This window comes from Cavia porcellus, unplaced genomic scaffold (genome assembly GCF_034190915.1).
Source record: "Cavia porcellus strain 051 isolate PalLab524CR breed Dunkin Hartley unplaced genomic scaffold, mCavPor4.1 scaffold_24, whole genome shotgun sequence".
NCBI classification, from domain to species: Eukaryota; Metazoa; Chordata; class Mammalia; order Rodentia; family Caviidae; genus Cavia; species Cavia porcellus.
The window spans coordinates 49676349-49699900 of NW_026947507.1; the positions used below are offsets into that span (position 1 = coordinate 49676349).

General features: G+C 45.6%; 1 protein-coding gene across 1 annotated transcript in view; it reads left to right on the forward strand.

Annotated features, from left to right (window-relative positions):
• Nucleotides 1-9307: 9307 nt before the first annotated feature.
• Slc35f1 (solute carrier family 35 member F1) overlaps nt 9308-23552 on the forward strand; it is a 307407-nt gene continuing 293162 nt past the window's right edge. Inside the window, exon 1 of the mRNA XM_003479721.4 lies at nt 9308-9668. Coding sequence (XP_003479769.2) covers nt 9538-9668 — 131 coding nt within the window. The 5' untranslated portion in view covers nt 9308-9537. The remainder of the gene's footprint in view (nt 9669-23552) is intronic.

Genomic DNA, 23552 nt, shown 5'->3' on the forward strand with positions numbered 1-23552 from the left:
TTTACTTAAACATGCTTTATGGGCTAACATGTGGTCTCATTTGGAGAAAGTTCCCTGTGCTCTGAGAAGAATGTGTATTCTTCTGCTGTTGTTTAGAACATTCTGTAGATAAGTCCATTTGTTTGAAGGTTGAATACAACTCTGGCATTTTTTTTCTACTTTTTTGCCTAGATGATTTTTTTTGCTTTTTTTTTTTTTTGAGATGGGGTCTCGCTATGCAGTTCAGGCTGTCCTTGAGCTCACTTTGTAGCCCAGGCTGGTCTTGAACTAGCAACCATCTTCCCACCTCAGCCTCCCAAGTGCTGGGATTACAGGCATGAGCCACCAAGGCCCAGCAGATGATTTGTTTTGTAACAGTGGGTACTGAAGTCTCCCACTATACTTGTGTTGATATTTACGTGATATTTTAGGATCAACAGTGTTTATTTTATGAAGTGGGGTGCACTGGTGTTTGGTGCATATATGTTTATAATTTTTATCTTTTCCTGTCTAATTGTTCCCTCAACCAAAATGCAGTAAATTTCTTTACCTCTTCTGATTAGTTATGTTTTGAAGTCTACTTTGTCTGAAAATAGGATAGCTACCCCTGCTTGTTTAGGGGTTCCTGTTGCATAAAATACTGTTTTCTGTCCTTTCATTTTTATTCTATGGATGTCTTTTTGCGTTAAATGTTTTTCTTGCATACAGGATACTTTGGGTTTTGTTTTTTGATTGGGGAATTGAGACTATTGAAATTTAGAGTTATTACTGAAAGGTATTTTGCATTATTTTCCTGTGCTGATTCCTTCTTCTTTTTTTTTAATTTAAGGAGAAAAAAAAAACAGAAAAAAGGTAAAAGTAATATAAAATTTAAAAAATAAACAGTAAGAAATCACTAGTTAATCGATTACATATTCTCATCTTAGAAATAGTTGTTCAAGTTACAAAATTGAAGCATATAAAGTGGACCTTCAAACAGTGAAAGTGCAAACAGTTTTGTTCAATGATCCAAAAAACACTCAGTAATATGGTTATCAATCTTAAACATATATGCAGTTATAACCTTTAGAGCACTTTCTTTTCTTTTCTTTTGTACAATGACAATTACACATTTTGGGTTTTATTACTCCCACAGTTCTTATTACTTTTTTTGAAGAAAGTAAAACCAAATGCGACATATCAGAACAGAGTCAGTCAAATCAAAAGGATGGACATAATAGATAATGTAAAAACAAAATATAAGGTAATCAGCAATGGTTACCATACTGCCTCTTGCTATTTTAAGAAGAAATGCCAGTTATAATAAAATTGAACTAAACAGTAAAGAATAAAACCAAAGCATTGGAGACATTACAGGATTTTAAAAGAAAATAATAGCCAACCAGCATGGGCGTCATAATGATTCTTATTGTCTTCACAGTTATGCCTATACTTTCAAACTTGGTACTGTCAAGCAAAGCAGAATAGAGGAAAATCAGTCAAAACAAGATGGTGAGGGCAATACAGGATTTCAAAGTAGGTTACTATAATGTATCCTGCTATTTTTTATTTATTTTCCCCCTAATTAAAAAAATAAAAAGAAAAAAGTAAATAATTTTTAAAAAGGGGATTGAGGTAAAAGAGGGCATAACAACAGAACAGTGCAGGTCAAAACATAACCATTTAAGCGAAATAGTGTTTCACCACAAGATATCCTGGCATAAAAATAGTTACCATAGTGTCTCTTTCTTTGAAGTCTTTGAGTATAACTTCTTATACTGTAGTACCAAACATATCAAGACACTATAAAACCATTCAAGAGAATGACATTATTACAGGGTATTTAGAACCAATTAACAGAAAATAAACAATGGTTTCTATATAAACTCCTTGTCTATAAAAGTTTTTGCTTATATTATCATATATAATAAAATCCAATAAGATACAGCCTTTTAAGACTGATGGAGACAGAAGACTAAAAGCTTGATGGGACTTCAAAAGAAGATGATACTAAATCAGCACTCGCTATTATGATGTCTTGTTTTCTCCAGAACAGCTGTTCCTACCATCCGATCTTCTCTGCCTCATTTCTATTGAGCTCTTTTTCTATCGTTTGTTGTCAGTTTGTCTTCTTCATTTCATTTTCTGCTCCTTTCATTGTGGCCTCTCTGCCACTATTTCTGGAATCTTGGTATTTTCCTTTTTTAAGACTATCCTGCAGTATTCTCTGTAGAGTTGAATTGGTGGTTGCAAATTCCCTAGTTCCACTTTATCCTGGAAGCACCTTTTTTCCCACCAATTTCTAGGCACAGTTGTGCAGGATATATCAATCTTGGCTGGAGGTTATTATCTTTCAAAGCTTGAATTATTTCCCCCTATGCTCTTCATGATTTGATGGTTTGTGCTGAGAAGTCTGCTGTAATTCTGATGGGTGTTCCCTTGTAAATGATCTATTTCTTGTCTCTGACGACTTTTAATATTGTGTTCTTATATTAGATTTCTGGAATTTTGATTATTATATGCCTGGGTGTAGCTTTGTTTGGGTTGTAGGTGGCTGGAGTCCTGTATGCCTCATATATCTGAGTATCTTTACCATTTGCTAAATTAGGGAAGTTCTCTTGGATTATTTCTGTGAATAGCTTTTGTAGTCCATTTGTTTGTGTCCCCACTTCTTATGTTCTTAATTCTTAAATTATAGATCCTCTTATCATCTTCTAGCTTTTGTATTGTTGCTGTTTTTTTGTTATTTTTAAGAAGTTTTTCATTTCATGCTCCCATATTACAAATCTGCCCTGCAGTTCAGATAATCTATCCTTAATTTCTTTCAAGTTGTTATGCCAGTTTAGAGTTTTTAGTTTCCTGGTAATCTCTTTGAACCTGCTTCATGTATTCTATGTTTTCTCTGTCTTCTCCATCAAACAATTCTCCCCTTTTTTTCTGTTCTTCCATTCCACCATCTGTTTTTCCTTGGGCGGTGCTTCACATTTCTCTAACTATTCTTCTTATATCTTGCTTCAGGTCATTAATAACTTCATTCCTGAACTCGTCTATGAGGCTCTAGAGATAGCGCTTTATGTCTATTGGTGCCATGTCTGCTATTGCATGTTTCTCAGGATTGGGGGCCAAGGACCCTTTCTTGTTGCTCCCTCTTCCCATAGTCTTTGTTCCTTATATATAAGCATACATAGGAGGCCCAGCTTCCTTCCCTGTCGGCCACAGTCTGTTTGAATTGTGCTGGATAGGTGTTCCTGCCCACTGCAATGCACCAGGGAGACACAGACCTGGGCAGTCTATGCTGGGCCTCCCCCTCCAGGTCAACCTACCGAAGGCTTCACCGCTAGGGTGCACCTCCAGGTGCTGGGACCTGGGTTGGGCTAGCCTACTGGGTCTCAGCCAGCGGCGTATCGCAGGCCAGGCACTCCCCACCAATCCCGCTTGAGAGGGGGATATGTGACTGAAGTCACTACAGCATCTCATTCCGGGAAGTCTGCTCGGTTCGAGTATGTCTTCTGCTGAAGCCTCCTTCTCTATGGAAGGGTCCCCGATCCGCTCACTCACCGTAGATCGATACAGGGCACCTGGCCAGTCCCGCTCCCAACTCCATTCAATGCTTCCCACTCTCAGAGCCTTCGTGCCTCTCCCCCCACCCTGCTGACTGGGAAGCAGCAGTGGCTGCAGGAAATTCAAAATCGCAGTTTCCAGTGGTGCAGGGTCCAGTTTCCATGCTGAGACCTTATTTGTTCCTGCCATATCACTGGGATTGCATTTCCAGTTGGTTTCTCTTAATTTAGTTCATTCTTGGGTCGGCAAAGAATATCCCCCCTTGCCTAGGACTTTTTGCCTGGCACTATTCCTGGATTTCAAGTGCAGTTTCTCAGAGAGCCTCAGAAGCTGCTGCTATCTATTCACCATGTTCTTCTGGAAATCCCTCCTTCTTCTTTTTGATTGAACTAGCCAGTTCCTCCAGAATGGTATTGAATAGTAATGATATTCTTAACTTGTTCCTGACTTGGGGAGACATTTTGTTTTAGAACATTAATTATAGTTTTCACAGTAGTGTTTTTGTAAATGCTCTTTATTATGTAGGGAACTCCTTTTTCACAAGTTTTTTGAGAGATTTTCTATCATTATGGATATTCAGTTTTGTCAGATACTCTTTTCTTTATGCTATTCATGTAATATAGTACATTAACTGACTTTCTGATGTTAAAATAATTTTGTACTTCTAGGATAAACTTATTTGGTAATGATATAAAATGTTTTTAAAAATGTTGGTTTGCTAAAGTTTGTGATGATTTATTATTTATTAGTCTATTTTGTATATCTTCCAAGTATAGGAAGGGTTCTACATTTTTAATTGATTAAGAAAGGAATGGTTTAAAATGAATAGAAAGTATATGAAAATCAAATTTAAATGTCCATCATTATAGTTTTATTGAAACATGATCAGGCTCATTCATTTAAATAATGTCCATGGCCATATTCACATGCAGCAGCAGAGGTGTTGCAACAGGTACTGTGTAGCCTACAAAGCCTAGAAATTTACTTAACATTTTCAGAAAATGTTTGCAATTCCCTGCTACAGATTATTGCAATTGTAACAATTTCTTTTTTTTATTTAGAGAAAAAAAAAGAAAAATGGGTAGAAATAATATAGAAAAAAGTAACAGTATGAAATCACTAGTTAATAAATTACACATTGTTATCTTAGAAGTAGTTGTTCAAGTTACAAAATCAAAGCATAAGAAGTGGACAGACGGCAATTTCTGATTAATTGTTGGATGTTATAGACAGAGGTTAAAGAAATTTTGCATAAAATATCTTACAAAACATTCCATTTTAATTTGGAAGACAATCAAATTACTTGTGCTTGCCTTTATCATGCCAAGGTTTGGCTGTAAACTCAGTGAGGGTCTATGTTTCATCTTTAGTCCTACGGTGTAGATATTACTGCTTGGGCATCCTTCTCAACCCTAAGATGTCTCCTCTTTGGGAGTTTGACAAATGTCTGGGTGTCCATCCCAATTCTCTGCAATGCCTGGACCTCCATACCAATATCTCTTCCTCCCACAGTCATCTCTAAGATCCCTTTAGCAGCCTTATTTGCACAGATTCAGCTTAGGAATTTGCTCTGAAGGGTGTGTCCACAGAGCTTTTGGGTCTGAATGTCCATTGCTGTGCTGTGTCTTCCTCCCAGTGAGATGGCCACTCTGATGGGCACTATTTCTCTGGACCATGGTTTAAAGAATGCACTCAGGATGAAAGATGAGATGAACATGTTGCTCAGCCAATGCACTTCATTTCTTATGTGTTTCCTTTCCCTAAATGATCAGAGTCTTGCATTGGTGATTGTCTGGTATTTTATCCAGCTTTGCAACTTTTCATCTGAGTAAGTTAATGTTAATAATGGCCACTCCATTGTGTCCAAGGCAGGACCAATTTTTAAAAAATGATTTTCACATCAAAGTCTGTATATGTATTACTGCTAATCTATGTGTGTACTGAATTACATACATTATTATGTTCATTTTTATAGGTTTGGAAATGGATGGAAAGTTTAAGAGAGAGAAAAGAAAGTTTAAGAGAATTATTTAGTATTAACCCAGCCAGTTCAGAGTTGGAATTATAACTGTGATTACATTGGCTCCAATTTCTGCTGTAAACATTTTACCAACCTAGTTACTAAGTCAGTCTATAAATTATGGATAACAGTAAAATCTAACCCTAACCTCCTGGGGATCAACATGGAACCTTGCACGTTAGGCAAGTGTTCTACAGGAGTTATCCTCCAGTCCTCCACAGTTATTTTTGCTAATGTATTGAGATATTAAACTAACTTTGATCCATTTAGGAAAACTGATACTAATGAATTAGTTCCTGTACTGAATATGGTAAGCTTCCAGTTGACAGAGATCATGACAAAGATGTACCCTACTTACAACTGCTTTGGGAAATGGAACATTTGAGAACACTAAAAAGCCTTGAAAGCTGTGAAAATGAAGTCTGACCCAGCAAACTCGGCTGTATTCACAACTACTAACATGAATTTTTTCCTCTAACCCTTCATCTGAGTAGGAAAGGTCAAATGTACTCGGCTAGCTGTGTTCCAAGTTGGCCTCAAGGGAAGACATTTCTAAAATGCCTAACAAAATATTTCACAAACAAGAGGAAAAACAGTACACATGTGGGAACAGTCTTTGGACCTGTTGCCTGTTGTGCTTCCCTGTTTTGTTCATGTTTTTGTATCACCTGATACCATCTATGGGCTGTCTTCTTAGAGGACAGTGCTCACGGAAGTTTTGTGCTTTGATACTGTTATGGCTTGTGTTTAATGTACCCCACAAAGCCTCATGTGGTCATGGGGGTGGGCCTTTCAAGGGAGTTGACTCTAGAGTTTGTGATTGATTCACTGTCTAGCGCTGGGACTGGTAGTGTGAGTCCTGCACCGGCCCAGGGGTGGAGCCGACGTACTATGTAGGAGAGGGAAGGAGGCATGCTTTCTCTTTTTCTCCTTTTCCTTCTTGTGGCTTGTATCTGCTATGAACTGTTGCCCCTCAGCCACGCCTCCCTGCTTTGGAGCCAGCTGAGTATGGCCTGAGACGGTGAAAAAATTGTAAGCTAAATAAACCTTTCCCTCAAGTATTTTGTCTCAGCAACAAGAGAAAAGTAACCAAGACAGATACCCAGATAATTTTGCCCATTTCTTGGATGCAGATGTGAAGACAATACCCTTCTCTTCCTCCCTCACAAGTTTCTTACCTCCTTTGCTTGGCTTTCTTGTCTTGTAGATGAGTCTAATCCTGCGAAGTTGTCTTTTCAGATGTTATGTGGTTAGAAATATCCATGGAGTGGATTCAGTCAGGCTCAGGTGAGAAAGAAAGATGTCTGGGGAATGGCATAGGCAGAGGGCAGGGGCCCTGGGCATTTGTGGCAGCCAGCAATTCTGGGCAAGTGTCCAGCCACCTGGAGGGTCATCAGGCACTTTGGGTTGTGATTCTGAAGCTTGATCAACACAAGTGGGGCTTGCACTTACCAAAATAGTCAGGGTGCTTGGTAATGCTGAGGCTAACACTGAGGCCAGCCCTCCCTGGCTTCCCTGTAAGGAGGAATGTCTCAAGATGAGCCCCTCAGAGTGTAGCCCAAGGTAAGTGCCACATGTCCTCAGCCTTTGTCTTTGTTCTCTTCTTTTGGATAAGAGCTCATGGAGGATGGGTTTGAGGCCAAGGGGACAAACAAGACTCAGCAGGAAGGAGGGAAACAGGCCTCCCTGCACTCTTCCATTTTACTCATGTTGGATCAGCAAGGTGACCTCTGTGCCTCGGACACCTGTGCGCTTACCTCGAGTGCGGGTAGCTTTTACAGGACGAATGTGGAACACAGAATGGAGGTGAGATCTGGGGCTGCTCTTCCTGCAGACCAGAAATTAAATAGAAGGCCCGAGAGTGCTCTGAGGTCTTTTCTTACCAGCAGAAGTGAGATCCTCCATTTCTGTCTGTTTCCTCCCTGCCTGACTCAGGGCAGATTTAGATCAGTAGTCTCAAGAGAGGACCACTTACAAATGCAGACACTGAAGTGCAGACGCAGCACCGCGTTGTGACCAGAATGTTCACAGGGAAAGAAGGCAAATGTGAAGGGCAAGGGCTGGAAGTGAGGTCACTCCAGGTAGACCCCTGAGGTGGCCGTGAGCCAGGTTCAGCTTAGCAGGGCTGTTCCATCTGGACTTGGTCTGCGGAATTCTGACGTCAACAAGGTGGTGAGTTTGGTCCTGTGTGTGCAATTCTTCAGGCTGTTGCATACCATCCTGGCTGGGAAAATTCTAGTGGGAAAGGTCATTGAGAAAAAGCAGGGCATCAAGTTAGTTATGAAAATGAAATGTTTGCAGAGGAGTTGAGGGGCATTTCCGTGGTAACCGGGTGTTGCCAATACCCTTTCACCTGAATATTCTACTAAAAACAGGATTTGTTAACTGCACACGGGATCGCACGTTCCTTTTCTCCTCCACTTCTCTCTGGTCTCCTTCTGGTTGAGAAGCTCTGGCGCCTGCCTTTTTGAGTGTTACTTGCTCCCCAACACCTCCTTCTTGCGCAGTCCTGGGACCGATTTTTATTTGCCAGTTTCGGGAGCCCTTGGATCCAGCGGTGGTCTTTAGTACGCTTTTCTGTGAACAACTGTCTCCACCAAACCAGTGGGAGCGATCATTTCCCCACCCTGAGAGGCTTGGGTAACATTTTAAATGCTTCCATCTCATTGCAAGATCCTATGCCTGCCATCTGGGCAAAGGACATTTGAAAAAACCTCTCTCCTCTCAGAGTCAGGCACTAACTGGGGCTGGAGCACTAGGTTTAAAACCTGCCAGGCAGTCGGTGTCCTTTGATACAGGTGTAGTCCTATCCGGGTGAAGCCCCTTCGAGGGTGGGGAGCCGGGAGCCCCCAGACCGTTCCGCGAAGAGTGCTGAACCCCTGGGTCTCATCGCAGGCACAGGCACAAGCAGCCCTGCTGGGTGCTGGTTGCAGGTGCCATGCGGGTCCCTGAGAGAAGTGTCCCTCGCGCTGGAGGCACCCGCTCGCCCTGTGTCCCAGTCCGCGTCCCAGCCACTGAGAGCAAGTGGCTTGGTTGCGGTTCCCTTCGGTGAGCAGCGGTTCCTCCTCCTCTGTCCCAGGCCCGCAGTGGTGCAGGTGTGGTGCTCGGGACGGTGGGTGGCCTTGCCAGGGTCCCCTCCGCGCTAGGGTGCGTCCTCAGCCCACTGTGACCCTGGCACCGAGCTCAGTGCCCAGTGGTCGCTGTCACCGCAGCGGGGAGCACTGACGCAACCCGAGTGGCCAGGGATCTCCGCAGCGCCCCGCGACGGGGCTTGGCGACCGCCTGCTCTCTAAACTCGATTCCGGGACGTGGCCTGGTCCTGGTCCGGGTTCGGGGACTTGGATCAGGACTGAAGAGTAGGGGCAGGGATCCCCGCAGCGCCCCCTGGCGGAGCGGAGCGTATACCCGCTCACTCTTGGTCCTGCAGTCCGGCTCCCTACAGTCCGGCGGGTCAGAACTGGGCCGGGCCGGGCTCCCGCAGCGCCTCCCTGCGGACAGGGTGCAGATCCCACCGGCTCCCCACGTTCATTTCCGTCCTGGCTCGGGGTCTCCTCTGACAGGCTCAAGTCCCCTCTGCCTGGTGCTGGTCCTCAGTCCCGGTTCGGGGTCCCCTCAGTCTCAGCTTGGGGTCCCCTCTGTCCAGCTCAGACTCCCTATCATCAGGCTTGGGGTCCTCTCCATCCCGGCTCTGGGCTGGGCTCGACCCCGCAGCGCCCCCCGGCGGAGCCGCGCGCACTCGGCTCTCGGGTCCCCGCCCGCTCGGTTCGCTCCGGGCCCGGCTCCGGGGACGCGGACGGCGCCTGGCGAGGAAGGCGGGGCGGGCTCCTCCTCCTCCTCCGCCGCCGCCGCCTCCGCCGCCGCCTCGCGGGCGCAGCCGGGCCGGACCGGACCGCGAGGAGGAGCGGCGCGAGGGGAGCGAGGGACCGTGGAGCCGGGTCCGCGCCGCCCCGCCCCCACCCCGCGGCGACCATGCGGCCGGCCGCGCAGTGAGCACCGCGATGTCGCCGCCCGAGCCGCCCGCCGCGCCGGGCCCCGTGGTGACCACCATCGAGCCTCTGCCGGCCGAGCGCGGCCTGTCCGCGTCCCCGCGCGCAGGGGTGCGCCAACGGCTGCGCAGGGCGCTCAGCAGGTGAGCGGGCCGGGGCAGGGGCCGGGACAGCGGGGCCGGGACCAGGGCCGGGGACAGGGACGCGGGCGCAAGGGCCCGGGCCACCCCGGGAGGGTCCGCGCCATTGCGCCTCTCGCACCTGCTCTGCTCTCGGTTGGGCGAGGCGGGGGCTGCGGCGGCCCTGGGGACGCACGGGGACCGCTTCTGCCGCTCACCGCTCGGCCGGTGGGGCTGGGACCAGGGCCAGACGAACGCTCGCCCGGCGCGGGGACACCGGGGTCCAAGCCGGCGACTGCACGCGGTAACCGTGCAGCCCAGCCCCGGCGTCACCGGCGCCGCCACAGCTGGGTCTGTGCAGAGCATCGGAGGGGCATAGGGGCGAGGGTGGGGACCCTGGGATCCGGAGCAGGTCCTGCTCTGCGCTTGTCACCTCGCGGGGATGCGAGAGGGACCTTGGCCATGTAGGCAGCTTGACCCGGGGGCAACGGACACCTTCCCAACCCTGGGGGTACGTGATTCCCGAGGCGGTGAGCTCAGTGCTCCAGCGGCACCGTGGGTGGCAGAGATTCCCCAGGAAGCCACACCAACCGTGGGAGCTGCGAGCTGTGCTGAGAGCGCCGAGTGCGAACAGCGTGAGCTGGGGAAATAACCTCGTTTAGGGAGCAGGGCTTCATTGTGTCAGCTCAGAGCATTGCGAACCCTGGTGCAGATTTGGCGTGCGTAATAACTTAAGAATGGACGCTGGTGCAAGCTTCCATCTGCTGCCCAACAGGATTCACCAAGGGAAGCGTGAGGCGGGTTAGGAAGCCTCTTCCCTGTCATTTGCACCTTAAGATAACACATTCCAAAGATTGCATCTAAAAGGTATTAAGTGGGATAAATCAAAGCGATGGGTCAGTACTTGTTATGTGGCTCCCTATTCTTTGTAACACCTGTAGTTTCTGAATTGCACATGCCTGGGCATGGCAATTTAAAATTTTAAGCAGAATGTTTTTAATTATTAATTTTCCCATCAGGCTGGAAAACTCCAGTATTTTTCAGGTAGTGTAGTCTCCGGCAGTTGCTTCTTGATGTATCATGCATGACGCTAATGAGTCTGAGAGTCCAGGATGAGAGCACTGAGGTGGGCTGAGGGACCTCAGTGGTCATCATTTCTTTGTCCCCAGGCAGCCATGTGGCTTGTGTCACAGCCACATGTCCTTGGTGTATGTATATCCTTTCATTTGTGAAATATGTTTAGCAACAATTGCCTTATTTCCCCTACTCTGGTCTGGAGAATTGGATAATCCTGAAGGAGACACTTGAAAAATAGAAAGCTTTACATCTTTTCGCTTGTCCCCCTTGCCCTTGTTGGCTGGGAAGTTGGTGCGGTCTGGCGGGACACTCTGGGCAGGATGCTGGGTTTGACCCAGACCTTGAGATCTGTGACGTGTGTCCTTTCCGGTACCCAGGGAGGGACTCAGAGTTAGGCTGGGTCGCTGCCATTTCATCTGCACTCTGTACATGAGGGGACCTGGGGTTATCGCCTTTGGACTTAAACTAAAAATAATTATTATTTATGTCTTTTAAAGTTATTCAGAATTTTCAGAATCCTACTTTGTGTTGGATGAATGGCTTTTCATTATCTTTAAAGGACAGGAGAAAATATATCTCCTGAGAGAAGATCTTTACTAAGAAGACTGAGGACAATCAGGATATATTTCAGAAGTCTTTTTGGAACTTTCTTAAGCCTGCCATGAACTTGGTTTGGGTGGCTGCCAGGCCAGAGAGCTTCAGCAGGGGTGTGGGGTCACGGGTAGCAGAAGTTGTGGGGAGGCGCTTACCACTGGCATGAATTCCATGGCCTTCTAGTGTGGACAGCAGTGGCTGAAGGCCTCATGTGAGCATCTTTGCTCATTGTCCAGATCCTCTAGTTCTGCTCACATTTTGTTTCCTCTTTTCCCCTCTTTTTCCTCCTCTTCCTGCCTTAATGCTTCTGCTTCTTTCCCTTGTATCATCCAATCCCCCAGTCTTTAGTTTCTTTTCTTCTACCATCCCTGGCATGCAGCAACTCAGTTCTTAGAAGTAGTTCCAAGTCCAGAAGTTAGGGACCAATGTAAAAACACCTGCCTGCTGTTTGTCATGCACATAACCAGCTGGTGACTTCTGGGACAGTGAGCTCAGCAGTCACCTCTATGTCAGTGGACAGGATGTGGCCCTACCCTCAGCTCTTGCCATCCTTTTGGGCCAAAGGAGCAGCTCTGGGGTCAGGACAGTACCGTGGGATCAGGGTGTTAGGCTGAGGAGGCAAGCCTAGTGGTGAGCTGTCCAGCTGCTGGTCACAACCACCTGTCAACGCAGAGGCAGAAGGGTAAACACATAGTACCGAGATCCTGTTCACCTGTGGACAGTGGTAGAGAGAAACATCAAGTGATAATCAATACAAGGTACTTGCTTCCTAAAAGCTGGAGTGAAAGTCAAGTGTTACATTAATAAAGTCAGCTTGACTTCTCTGTGCTGTGCTGTTTCTTTGAGTCCCACATCCTTGGCCCCGAAGGCTATGGAGCTAGTCTGCTGCATGTGGCCTGCCAGCTGGGCTGTGTCACTGCTGGCTGCCCACTGTGAGGTAGCTAGGCTGGAATGTCCTGGCATTCAAGGCTTGGTGGAAGAGGAGGCGCTAGATGATTCTTTTTTAAACCAGTGAATAGGATGTGTGATAGTATTCTTTCCTGTTTCACTCCCAATTGTTTTGGCACTGGGATGCAAGAAGTGCAAAGATGCAAAACAATGCATTGATTCGGACAAGGAAAATATTTGGCAAACTGTTCTTCATTTTTTTTTAAGAGTGGAATAGTATTTATTATCCTGCCACAGGCAAGCAGGATACAACAAAAGAAAATGCTTCTTGGTCTGCAGTTGATGATCCTTGCACAGGAAGTGCTGGTCAAGTACATTTTTCTAAACATGTAAGAGCAGACACTGAGCTACACACTAAAATGCTGAAAGATTTTTCTTTCAAATTTGTTGATAAAGTGTTCTAGAATAATAAATGTTACTTATTTTGTGCTTTGCATGTGTGTTCTTTTTTATCTTTTCCTACTTGAATATCATTTTCATTTCTTCACAAAAATAACCAGGAATTTCAAGTGTCCATCTAGTTTCTTCCCGGAGAGACACATATTTAATTGTCTTCTGTTGTGAAGAAAGTTTTTACTCTTTTGAGTCCTGTAGTAGTGATGTTTAATCATTATTTGATTGATAAAGCATTTTCAACTTAGATTTAGATTTATTAATTTTGAATTTCTAGAGCTTTTTTGAGTTGTGAATCAAGGCGCATAGAGGATGATATGCTGGAAATTGCTAGCAAAGGCTCGGAAAATCGATGTCTAAGTGGGAAAGGTACCATGTAAGGTGGGTCAAGATGCCTGCATAGCCTTTTTGAGTCATTTCTAACGTGGACAGAACATTGTGAACCAGTGGGCTGCTGCCAGCAAGCCCGCTGTGCCTAGCTGAGAATTAGCTGATGAGATTAGCTGATGAAGTCCTACTATCATCGGGAGCCTCCTTCACAAGTGAGAAGGCCTTTGTGAAGTAGTTGACAGGGAGCTCCAAACTGCTCCTTGTAGCAGATGTCAGAATGAAAAGATGAAGATCATCTGGTAATGAGGATAATTAATACAAAATATTCCACATGGAGCTGGGTGGTGTGACTGAAAACAGACATTTCTAGGATCAGTAGTAAATAAAGAATGTCTGAAGGATACATTTATTTTTTACTAGAAGAACAAAATTACAGCAGTGAAATAAAAGATCTTCTAGGACTCCTATTTGTACACAGGATTTGGAGAAATGAATGTTCATTGTAAAGAATATTCCCATGACAAAAGACGATGCCTTTCCAAATAATGAATGTGTAGTCAAATAGACATGTTTTGTGTAATTTTTCTTTGACTTCTTACTTTCTCAGAATTCTTCAGCACCTTGAGGCCATCATAGTAGGTTCTGTTTTTACCATACACTTCTGTAGATGTAGACAGTACAGGAAATTGAGCTGGCTGCCCATGTGGTTCTAAAGTTACTTAATGTGAGGTGATTTATTATTTAGTTGCTATTTCTCATAAAAGTGAAATTCAGAATGTGAAAGTACCATCACCAGGTTTTTGGTTAGAGTTTTTGTTCCTTTGGGTTCAGAACAATGAACATTCACTGTCCACTGCTCAAGAATGTTACTTCTAGATTGTGCATCTAGAAAAGTGTGATGAGGAAGTCAGACTTCAGTAAACACGGGAAACTCCGTATTTGGTGTAGCCCTTAACTGTAGCGGGGAGATGTGTTTGTTCTGAAGCATGCTTGCAGAGGCATTGGTGACAAAGTGTTATTCTTGGGCTAAATTACCTCAGCATTTAACTGGACACCCAGAATGTGTGTGGCAGTTTAGGATCTAGGGTTGTAATCCGTAATCTCAATTGTTCTACATTATGCCTAACCGGATGCTTCCGAATGTCTAGACCCTGGAATTGTGTAGATAAGGTGCTTAATATGCAATCCATATTAAATTTCTTGGTCTGATATTTTGGCCTTATATAGGGACTGCTTGAATGTACAAGAGTTAAGAAATTTCACAGGAAATGTCAAGGGAAACAAAAATAGATGTGCCTTAGAAAATGTTTTCTTGGAAGAATGTCTCATCTCAGTCAGTGGACATAAGGATGTAATTTGTTTCCATACACTATTTTTTAAAATATTGTTTTCTATTGAATTTAAATCCTAAACTTTCCTGAGGAATATCTACTTAGATGATTTTGTGATGATTGAGAAATACACCATAAACATCATCCTGCAGTTCTGAGACTGCAAGCTGTCAATTCTTACTACAGCTCCTTTTTAAACAATAATTAGGCAGAATTAGGCAGAAATGAATAAGCATTTAATAGATTTGTAAAAGCAAATCCTGCTAATTATGTCCAGATTTATGGTGCTAGGGCTGCAAAGTATGATCGTCTGTGACCTTAAGAAAGCACAGAGCACTGCCTCCCCCTGCTAAGATGGGTCCTCTCCCTATCCTGCCCTTTCTCCTCGACAGCCTGCGCTGCTGGGTTCCACTGGGGCACATTTAATGGACCAGACAACCACATCAGCGACCTTTCCTGTTGAATACAATTGAACTTCTTTCACTTAGAACTTAGAAAGAAAACAAAGACAGGGATCAGCTCTTAACGCGCTCCTCGAACTTCAGTGTTAGGAGAGAAGGAGAATAGATTTGACTCTTGTTCTCCTCACAGGTCACTGACATCTCAAGGAAAGAAGGTTTTCAGAAAGCTCCTGCACACTGTCAGCTTTCAGGCCACTTTGCGGGGCAGGGGCACAGCGTGTGCCTGTGCCAGTGGGGGAGAATGACCATAGGAGATGACCCTGAGGACGGGTGGTGGGGTGGGCTGGAGGCACTGGTGCCTGGCCTGGTAGAAGGTAGCAGGAGTGCTGGACTTACAGTTAGCAGTTAGACCACAGCTCAGGCCATAAATTCCACATAAAACATGTTGTATTATAAAACAATACATTATATTATTCTCCTGATAACCAAGGGTGTTACAATTCTTTTCTAGATGGGGAAACAAATTTATGTGGTCACCCTCACCCATTCATGAGACCACAGGGGAGGGAAAGCAGGTGCGGCCCTTGTCGGGATGCTGGTGCCTGCAGCGGAGCAGGGGGAGGGGAGGAAGGAGGTGGGTGGAGAGAGATGGCAGGGAGGGTTCAGCGTGCAGCCGGACAGCATGGCGGGTGTGTGTGTGTGTGTGTGTGTGTGTGTGTGTGTGTGTGTGTGAGGGGCCAGAGGTTGGGAGCCAAGCGGCAGACTTCCTTCTCGCCGGTACCGTGGCCCGTTACTGACACAGAAACAGTGCCACCAGAGAGTGGCCTGAGCAGGAGTCCTGGGCCCACTCTGAGGCAAGGGGGGTGGTCCCTGGAGACCGCGGATGTTTGATGCCTTTGCATCCAGAGGCTGAAGCTGGTGCTGCAGGGAAAGGCTGCGCAGTGTGCCCCGGCGGCCGGTGCTGGCCAGCAGGTCTGTCCCAGGGTGCTGGGGACCCCTGCCAGACTCGGGCAATGGACCGCACCCCAGGAGGGCAGAAACGCATGTCTGCAGCGTGTCTCAGAGCACTGTGTCTTTTGCTTCACAGTGTAAAACTAGGTCTTGTGTTTGGCTTTTGCTTCCTGCCACTTCATTCTTCTTATAATTGATTTTCGTTGTATTTTACATGAGCATTGTCTGGGGTGAATGGGAAAACAACGGGTTTTACGTGGGACGTCCCGGAGCACAGGGCCTCGTGGCCGGGCATCAGGGCGGGCAGCACAGAGTGGATTCTGGGGTGCGCCCCTTCGCAAGTGGTCCTGGGCTGTAGTGGCCTTGCATACGGCACCAGCTGCCCCGCGTGGACCACAGTGTCTGGATGGCCCGCAGGCGGAGGCCTGGTTGTCAGCGGGTGGCGCCACCCAGAGCCAAGGACGTAGGCAGTAGCCTGGAGGAGGAAGTGGGGTCCCAGGGCCCCTCTCTCTTCCCACCTGTGTCCCCGCTGTTGCGTGGGGAGACATCTCACTCGCTGAGGACCCACGGTCTCCTTCTGTTCCGGCTGGTTCATGGGTGCCGGGTGATCCTGTGTGCGGAGGGCGCTGCCTTCGGACCGCGAGGCAGGGAGATGGCTTGGACTACGTGGGCCAAACCCGGAGCTCCCAGCGGGCGCCTGGTGGACGGGGCTCCAGGGAGCAGGGCAGAGCCACTCTGGGTATGGAGGGACAAGAGGCAAGGACAGCACGTGGAAAGTTCCCAGGGCGATGCTTCCTGGGCCACGTGGAGATCTGTGTGGGCTAAGGTTTGGTGGCATTTTACCTTGGGTGATCAGAAGAGGTGGCATTGCAGCTGCTCTCAGAATGACCAGGAAAGACAGCAGGAAGGGTGTGCAGACTGCGACATCATGGCGAACAGGGAGGGGGAACACAGCAGAACCACGGTGGAGAGGGAGGCGCTCAGGGCTCCTGGCACTGCTCCGGGGGAGCAGAGACTGGGTGGGGCTCAGGCTCAGGCTTCACTAGCTTAAGCTAGTGGCGGCCAGCATGGCAGTGTGGGCCCTGGGACGAAGGATGCCTCAGCCTGCCTGGCCCTGGTGGGGAGGAGTAGGAGAGAAGCATCTGTGGGCAGAGGGATGTGTACTGGAGTGGAGTGCTTGGGGCAGCTGGTGGCCTGAAGAAGAATACAGAGCAGCTCCCAATGGTTTGGGCCCCAACAGCTGGCTGGATGATGTGCCATTTTCTAAGAGAGAAAGACCAGAGAGGAGCAGTTTTTGGGTGAAGTCCAGAGCTTCCTTTTGGCAAGTTCAGGTGACACTTTTGTTGGAAATGCTGGGGTGTGAGGAGGCTCAGAGCTTGGAAGTGGAATCAGGAGCAGAGGGTTTTGGTGAGAGGGCCTGCAGGCCAAGTGCAGAAGGGCAGAGGGGTCCCAGGAGTCCTCTGCAAGCACACAGGTGTGGAGGACCCAGCCGGAGAGCAGGAGGCCAGCGTGCGATGCAGACCCAGGAGTAGGGCACTTGGAGCCCAGAGAAGAAGTTTGGAGAGCAGCTGGTGGTGCTGGGTGTTGAAAGTGAATGCAAACACACCCATGGATGGTGTGTGCAAATTGACCACTGTAGTGGGGCTGTTGGGTGAAAAGACTTGGCCTTAAGAAGTGCTGGCCAGGCTCAGTGGCTTCTGGTGGAGAAGGGACAGTTCGGGGAGCTCAGAGGACTCAATCCCATCATCCTGGAAGGGAGTGAGTCATGTGGAGTCACAGAAGGGCACGGCCTGGAGGGCAGTGCTCCCTGGAGAGAGCCCTATGGTTTCTCCCAGCGAGGACAACTTGGGACTTAAGTGTTCTCATTAGAGGCCAGTTACTGTCTCCCAAGCTCACTTCCCATGAATGTGTGGGATTTTTAACTGAGAAAACATTGAGAGAAGACTCAAAACATAGCCAAGCATCCCACTGTTGTTAGCCTGGTCACAAAGTTCCAAGGAGGGGCTGTGTTTTTGTGACTTTGTGCTGCTTTTGAGCCTGTGAAACCTGCTGCCCATGTCCTTTGCATGCGGTGGGCTTCCATTCCGTCACTGGGTCACTGCTTTGTCCTGTCTTGTGAGTCAGTCAGAGCCTCAGGGGAAGCCAACCTATCTGTGAAGGGCCCTCAGTGTCCCATCTTCTTCCTTCCTCCCCTCTGTCCTTTTCTTTTCCTGGATATATTTAATTTGCTTTTTAAGGATGGTCCATCCTGGAAGGACTCAGCTTCAGGCAAGCTGTATGCTAAGCCTGGCAGTGCTGGGCTTGATGGGCCTGGGCTTGAGGAGGAGGGTATTGGCTTTGGGAAGGGGTTAATGGCTTTTGGGAGCCCTGAAAGACTGCACAGAGGCTGAGTGGGGGACAGAGAGGCTCAGAGGAGCACAGAGAAGCTTTAATGTGCTAATGAAGGCCCCAATGTGATCAGTGGGAGCCTTTGTGATGCTGCCTGGGGGCTATGTCCCATTGGGCCCTGCAACAGGCCTGGACACTGTGCCCTCAGAGCCCTGCAGTACAAGGCCAGGGCCAGGGCCAGGGCCAGGGGTGGGGTGGGCGTGTGGTGTCCCCAAGGTGTCGGGGTCATCTAGAGTGGGGAGTACCCTGCCCAGGTGAAAGAAGCTGGTCCACCCTGGAGATAGAATCAGTGCTTATAGCATTGGGTGGTGAATCTGACACATGGCAGAACCAACTGTGTGGCAAAGCTGTATCTGGTGATTTTACCTGGCAGCTGCTTGTATCTCCTGACACAGGTCTGGAGTCAGGTGTCCTGAGGTCAGGTGTGCTCGGCAGGAGCATGGTGTAGGGGGCTCCTTGCTCACTGGCTGGAGAGACATATGGTCTGAGCTCCTGAAGATGTGCAAACGGATGACCAGCTCAGTATCTTGACCTTTGCTTTTTCTTTTTTAAATGATTGTGGGGATTTATAATATAAAACATGTTATATATTTCCTAAATGTGTAATAGGTGTTCTTTTAGTGACTTTTCTCATTGCTGAGGCAAAATACCTGACACCCAAAGCTAAAGGAGGAAAGGTTTATTGTAGCTTATAGTAGGGGTTTCAGTCCACAGCTGGTCCAAGGCCGGGTGGTGTGGCAGAGAAGAGAAACAGTCCATAACAGGCTGAAGGCAGCAAAGCAGGGACATAGTGAAGAAGCAGCAAGCAAGTGACAACACAGCCCTCTTTCTGTCCCCTTTATTCTGCCTAGGCTACCCGCCCTCAGGGCAGGTAGCATTTGTAGCCTCGCTGGGGCAGCCAGCACCCTAGCATCCCACCACAAATGCCTGCCAGCATTACATCATTAATCACACCCTCTGGATTCAGCCATCTCTGAAAAGCCCCACCTATGACAGTGTGAAGCTTTGGGGGGACATCTAGACACGAGCCATAACAGGTGTTATTTGCAGTGCACCATTGTCTATCCATCTGTCTTTCTGTTGCTCTATTTGTCTCTCTTCTTCTCTTATACTGTGTCACACAAACATACACACATACTCTCATGTTCTCTCTCAGATTGACAGGCTGCAAATAGTCTTCCATTTGGGGTAATTTGTCTTCCTTATTTGTTGATGGTTCCCAGATTTCCTGACTATTTTTTTTTCTGGGGATACAGGAGGAGTTTAGAGGTGGTACAAGAAGAAGGCTTTACTCTTTCCGTGTTTTATTTCTATTTTGGTACTACACTGAGTTGGCATAAACTAAGAAATAAATACAGCAGGGAATTACCTGCACATGGCTGTGTTTGGAAGTGTGAACACACCCACAGTCAGCCTCCACGTAAGCCACTCTCAGAGTCAGGTGTGGTTTTACTCTCTTTACAGTTTTACCTGTCTTGTACCTCTTCTTACTCTTCTACATAGTGTGGTTTTAAGGCAACATTCTTTTTTTTTCTGCTTTTCTTGATGTTTGGCATTTATTTCTTGCCCCATGGGATGCGGGGTTTTGGGATTGATCTTCCCTAGAGAACACTACTTCCCTCATGCCTAGAGAAGTACAAGCAATGAGCTGGTGCCTGCACTGGCTTGAGAAAGCCGATCATTTGCAGCTCTGATGCTGATGGATAGATTTGGTTTTGTCCAATGCTATAAGACCCAATTGTTATTTCTGTGTCCTGAGCTGAGCTGCAGATGGAGAAACTCTTTTCCAGAGTGGCAGATGAGAAGTATCCCCAGAAGCGCTGTTTGTCAAAGACAATGGTGACTGCCCATCGTGTGTGTGCAAGTGAGCCTCAGAGGGAGCTGGCTCTGGGACTTCGTTGGGATTACAACAACAGTGGCAGATTTCTTTTTTTTTTTTTTTTTTTTTTTTTTTTTTTGCGGTACTGGGGATCGAACTCATGACCTTGCGCTTGCCAGGCAGGCGCTTATGCCATTGAGCTAAATCCCCAGCCTGACAGTAGCAGATTTCTTAGCCAAACTGTCATCTACTGTTTTTCTTAGTTCATTGTATTTAGGGATCTGAGGATTGTCTTCTTTTTGAGTTGCTATTAGACAAACAAATAAAAGGACATGATATAAAATGTATTTTAAAAAAAATTTCCATGGCACAGTACTTTACCACAAAGGGGGTGTGAGAGATGGCACTTGCTGGATACCTGGATGGGGCACTTACCATGGTGGCTGAGGAAGAAAGGCCAAGAGATAGTTCAGTTCCCGAAAGCCTTGGTTAAAGGAAATGGGAAGAGGAGCATCATTTCTTGTTCCTGTGCAGTGATCTTCTTCAACAATTTCTACCACTTGGAAGTTGATTTGAGTTAAATTTCTTCTTTATATACATCATTTTGTGAAAATTAAGCAAAATTAGATGGATATCCGCTGCATATCTGCTCTAAGGGAAGGATAGTGCTAAGTGTGCTTAGGAGAGGCAAATGCATAGAGAGCTAGATTCTTTTTGTTTTTAATTTTATTTAAGGAGAAAAAGAAAAAAACAGAAAAAGGGTACAAGTTATACAGAATTTCAGAAAAAATAAACAGTAGGAAATCACTAGTTAATAGATTACATATTATCATCTTAGAAATAGTTGTTCAGGTTACAAAATTAAAGCATCTAAAGTGGACTTTCAAACAGTGAGACTGCAAACAGTTCTGTTCAATGATCCAACAAAACTCAGTAATATGGTTATCTATCTTATACACTTAAATATACATGCAGTTATATCCTTTAGAGCACTTTCTTTTCCTATCTTTTGTACAATGACAATTACACATTTTGGGTTTTATTACTCCCACAGTTCTTATTACTTTTTTTTTGAAGAGAGTAAAACCAAATGTGACATAACAGAACAGAGTCAGTCAAATCAAAAGAATGGACATAATATATAATGTAAAAACATAATACAAGGTGATCAACAATGGTTACCATATTGCCTCTTGCTATCTTAAAAAGAATTGCCTACATTGCAATTTTATATTGCAATATAAAATTGACCAAAACAGTAAAGAATAAAACCAAAACATTGGAGACATTACAGGACTTCAAAAGAAGATAATAGTCAACCAGAATGGGCGTCATAATGAATCTTATTGTTTTCACAGTAGTTGCCTATACTTTCGAACTTGGTACTATCAAGCAAAACAGAATAGAGGAAAATCAGTCAAAACAAGATGGTGAGAGCAATACAGGGTTTCAAATCAAGTTAACAGGAAATCAAAGTGGGTTACTATAATATCCTATTTTTTATTTATTTTCCCTTAATTAAAAAGATAAAAATAATAAATAAAAGGAGATTGAGATAAAAGAGGGCATAACAACAAAACAGTGCAGGGAAAAACATAACCATTTAAGCAAAATAGTGTTTCACCATAAGATATTCCGACATAAAAGTAGTTACCATGGTGTCTCTTTCCTTGAAATCTTTGAGTATAACTTTGTGTACTGTAACATCAAACATATCAAGATAATGTAAAACCATTCAAGAAAATGACAGTATTACAGGGTATTTAGAACCAACTATCAGAAAATGAACAATAGTTTCTGTATAATCTCCTTGTCTATAAAAGTTTTTGTTTATATTATCACATATAATAAAATCCAATAAAATACAACATGTTAAGACCAATAGAGACAGAAGAACAAAAACTTGATGGGACTTCAAAACAAGATGATACTAAATCAGCACTAGCTATTATGATGTCTTGTTTTCTCCAAAATAGCTGTTTCTACCATGCAACCTTCTCTGCCTCATTTCTGTTGAGCTCTTTTTCTGTCATTAGTTGTCAGTTTGTCTTCTTCATTTCGCTTTCTGCTCCATTCATTGTGGCCTCTCTGCCACTGTTTCTGGAATCTTGGTATTTTTCATTTTTAGAATGTCTTGCAGTATTCTCTGTAGAGTTGAACTGGTGGTTGCAAATTCCCCTAGTTTCTCTTTATCCTGGAAGCACCTTGTTTTTCCCTCAATTTCTAGGGACAGTTGTGCAGGATATATCAATCTTGGCTGGAGGTTATTATCTTTCAAAGCTTGAATTATTTCCCCCCACGCTCTTCGTGATTTGATGGTTTGTGCTGAGAAGTCTGCTGTAATTCTAATGGGTGTTCCCTTGTAAATGATCTATTTCTTGTCTCTGATGACTTTTAATATTCTGTTCTTATATTAGATTTCTGGAATTTTGATTATTATATGCCTGGGTATAGCTCTGTTTGGGTTGTAGGTGGCTGGGGTCCTGAATGCTCATACATCTGAGTATCTTTACCTTTTGCTAAATTAAGGAAATTCTCCTGGATTATTTCTGTGAATAGCTTTTGTAGTTCATTTGTTTGTGTCCCTACTTCTTCTTTTATGTTCTTAATTCTTAAGTTATAGATCCTCTTATCATCTTCTAGCCTTAGTATTATTGCTGTTTGTTTTCTTGTTATTTTTAAGAAGTTTTTGATTTCATGCTCCCACATTACAAGGCTGCCCTCCAGTTCAGATAATCTATCCTTAGTTTCTTTTAAGCTGTTATGCCAGCTTTCGATAGAGTTTTTAGTTTCCTGGAAATCTCTTTGAACCTGCTTCATGGGTTTATATTTTCTCTATTTTCTCCATCAAACAATTCTCCCTTATTTTTCTGTTCTTCCATTCCACCATCTGTTTTTTCTTGGGTGGTGCTTAGCATTTCTCTAACTATTCTACTTATATCTTGCTTTATTTTGTTAAATACTTCAGTTTTGAATTCATCTATGAGGCTCTGGAGATATTGCTTTATGTCTATTGGTGCCGTGCCTGATATTGCATGTTTTCTGTCCTCATTCTCCTTTGCATTTATCTTTCCTGGATCAGTGTTCTCAGGACTGGGGACTGAGGACCCTTTCTTGTTGCTTCCTCTTCCCATACTTTTTGTTCCTTCCATACAAATGTATATAGGAGGCCCAGTTTTTTTCTTTGTTGGTTACAGTTTGTTTGAATCCGCCAGCTAGGTGTTCCCACCCATGCGGTGTACTAGGGAGATACAGACCTGGGCAGCCTCTGCTGGGCCTGCCCCTAGGTCAACCTACTGAAGGCTTCATTGTTAGGGTGCACCACCAGGCTCTGGGACCTGGCTTGGGCTAGCCTACTGGGTCTTAGTCCGTGGCGTCACCCGGGCCAAGTGCTCCCCACCAATCCCACTTGAGAGGGGACTATGCGACTAAAGTCACTACAGGGTCCTGTTCCGGCTAGTCTGCCTGGTTCCAGAATGTTCTCTGTTGTAGCCTCTTAGTCTATGGAAGGGTCCCCGTTCCTCTCATCAACCCTGCAGGTTGATGCAGGGTTCCCCGCCAGTCCCACTCTCAACTCTGTTTGCCAATTCCCACTCTCAGAGCTTTTGCGTGTCTCTGTCCCTGCAGTGCCGACTCAGACACAGCAGCGGCGGGAGGAAATTCAAATCGTGGCTTC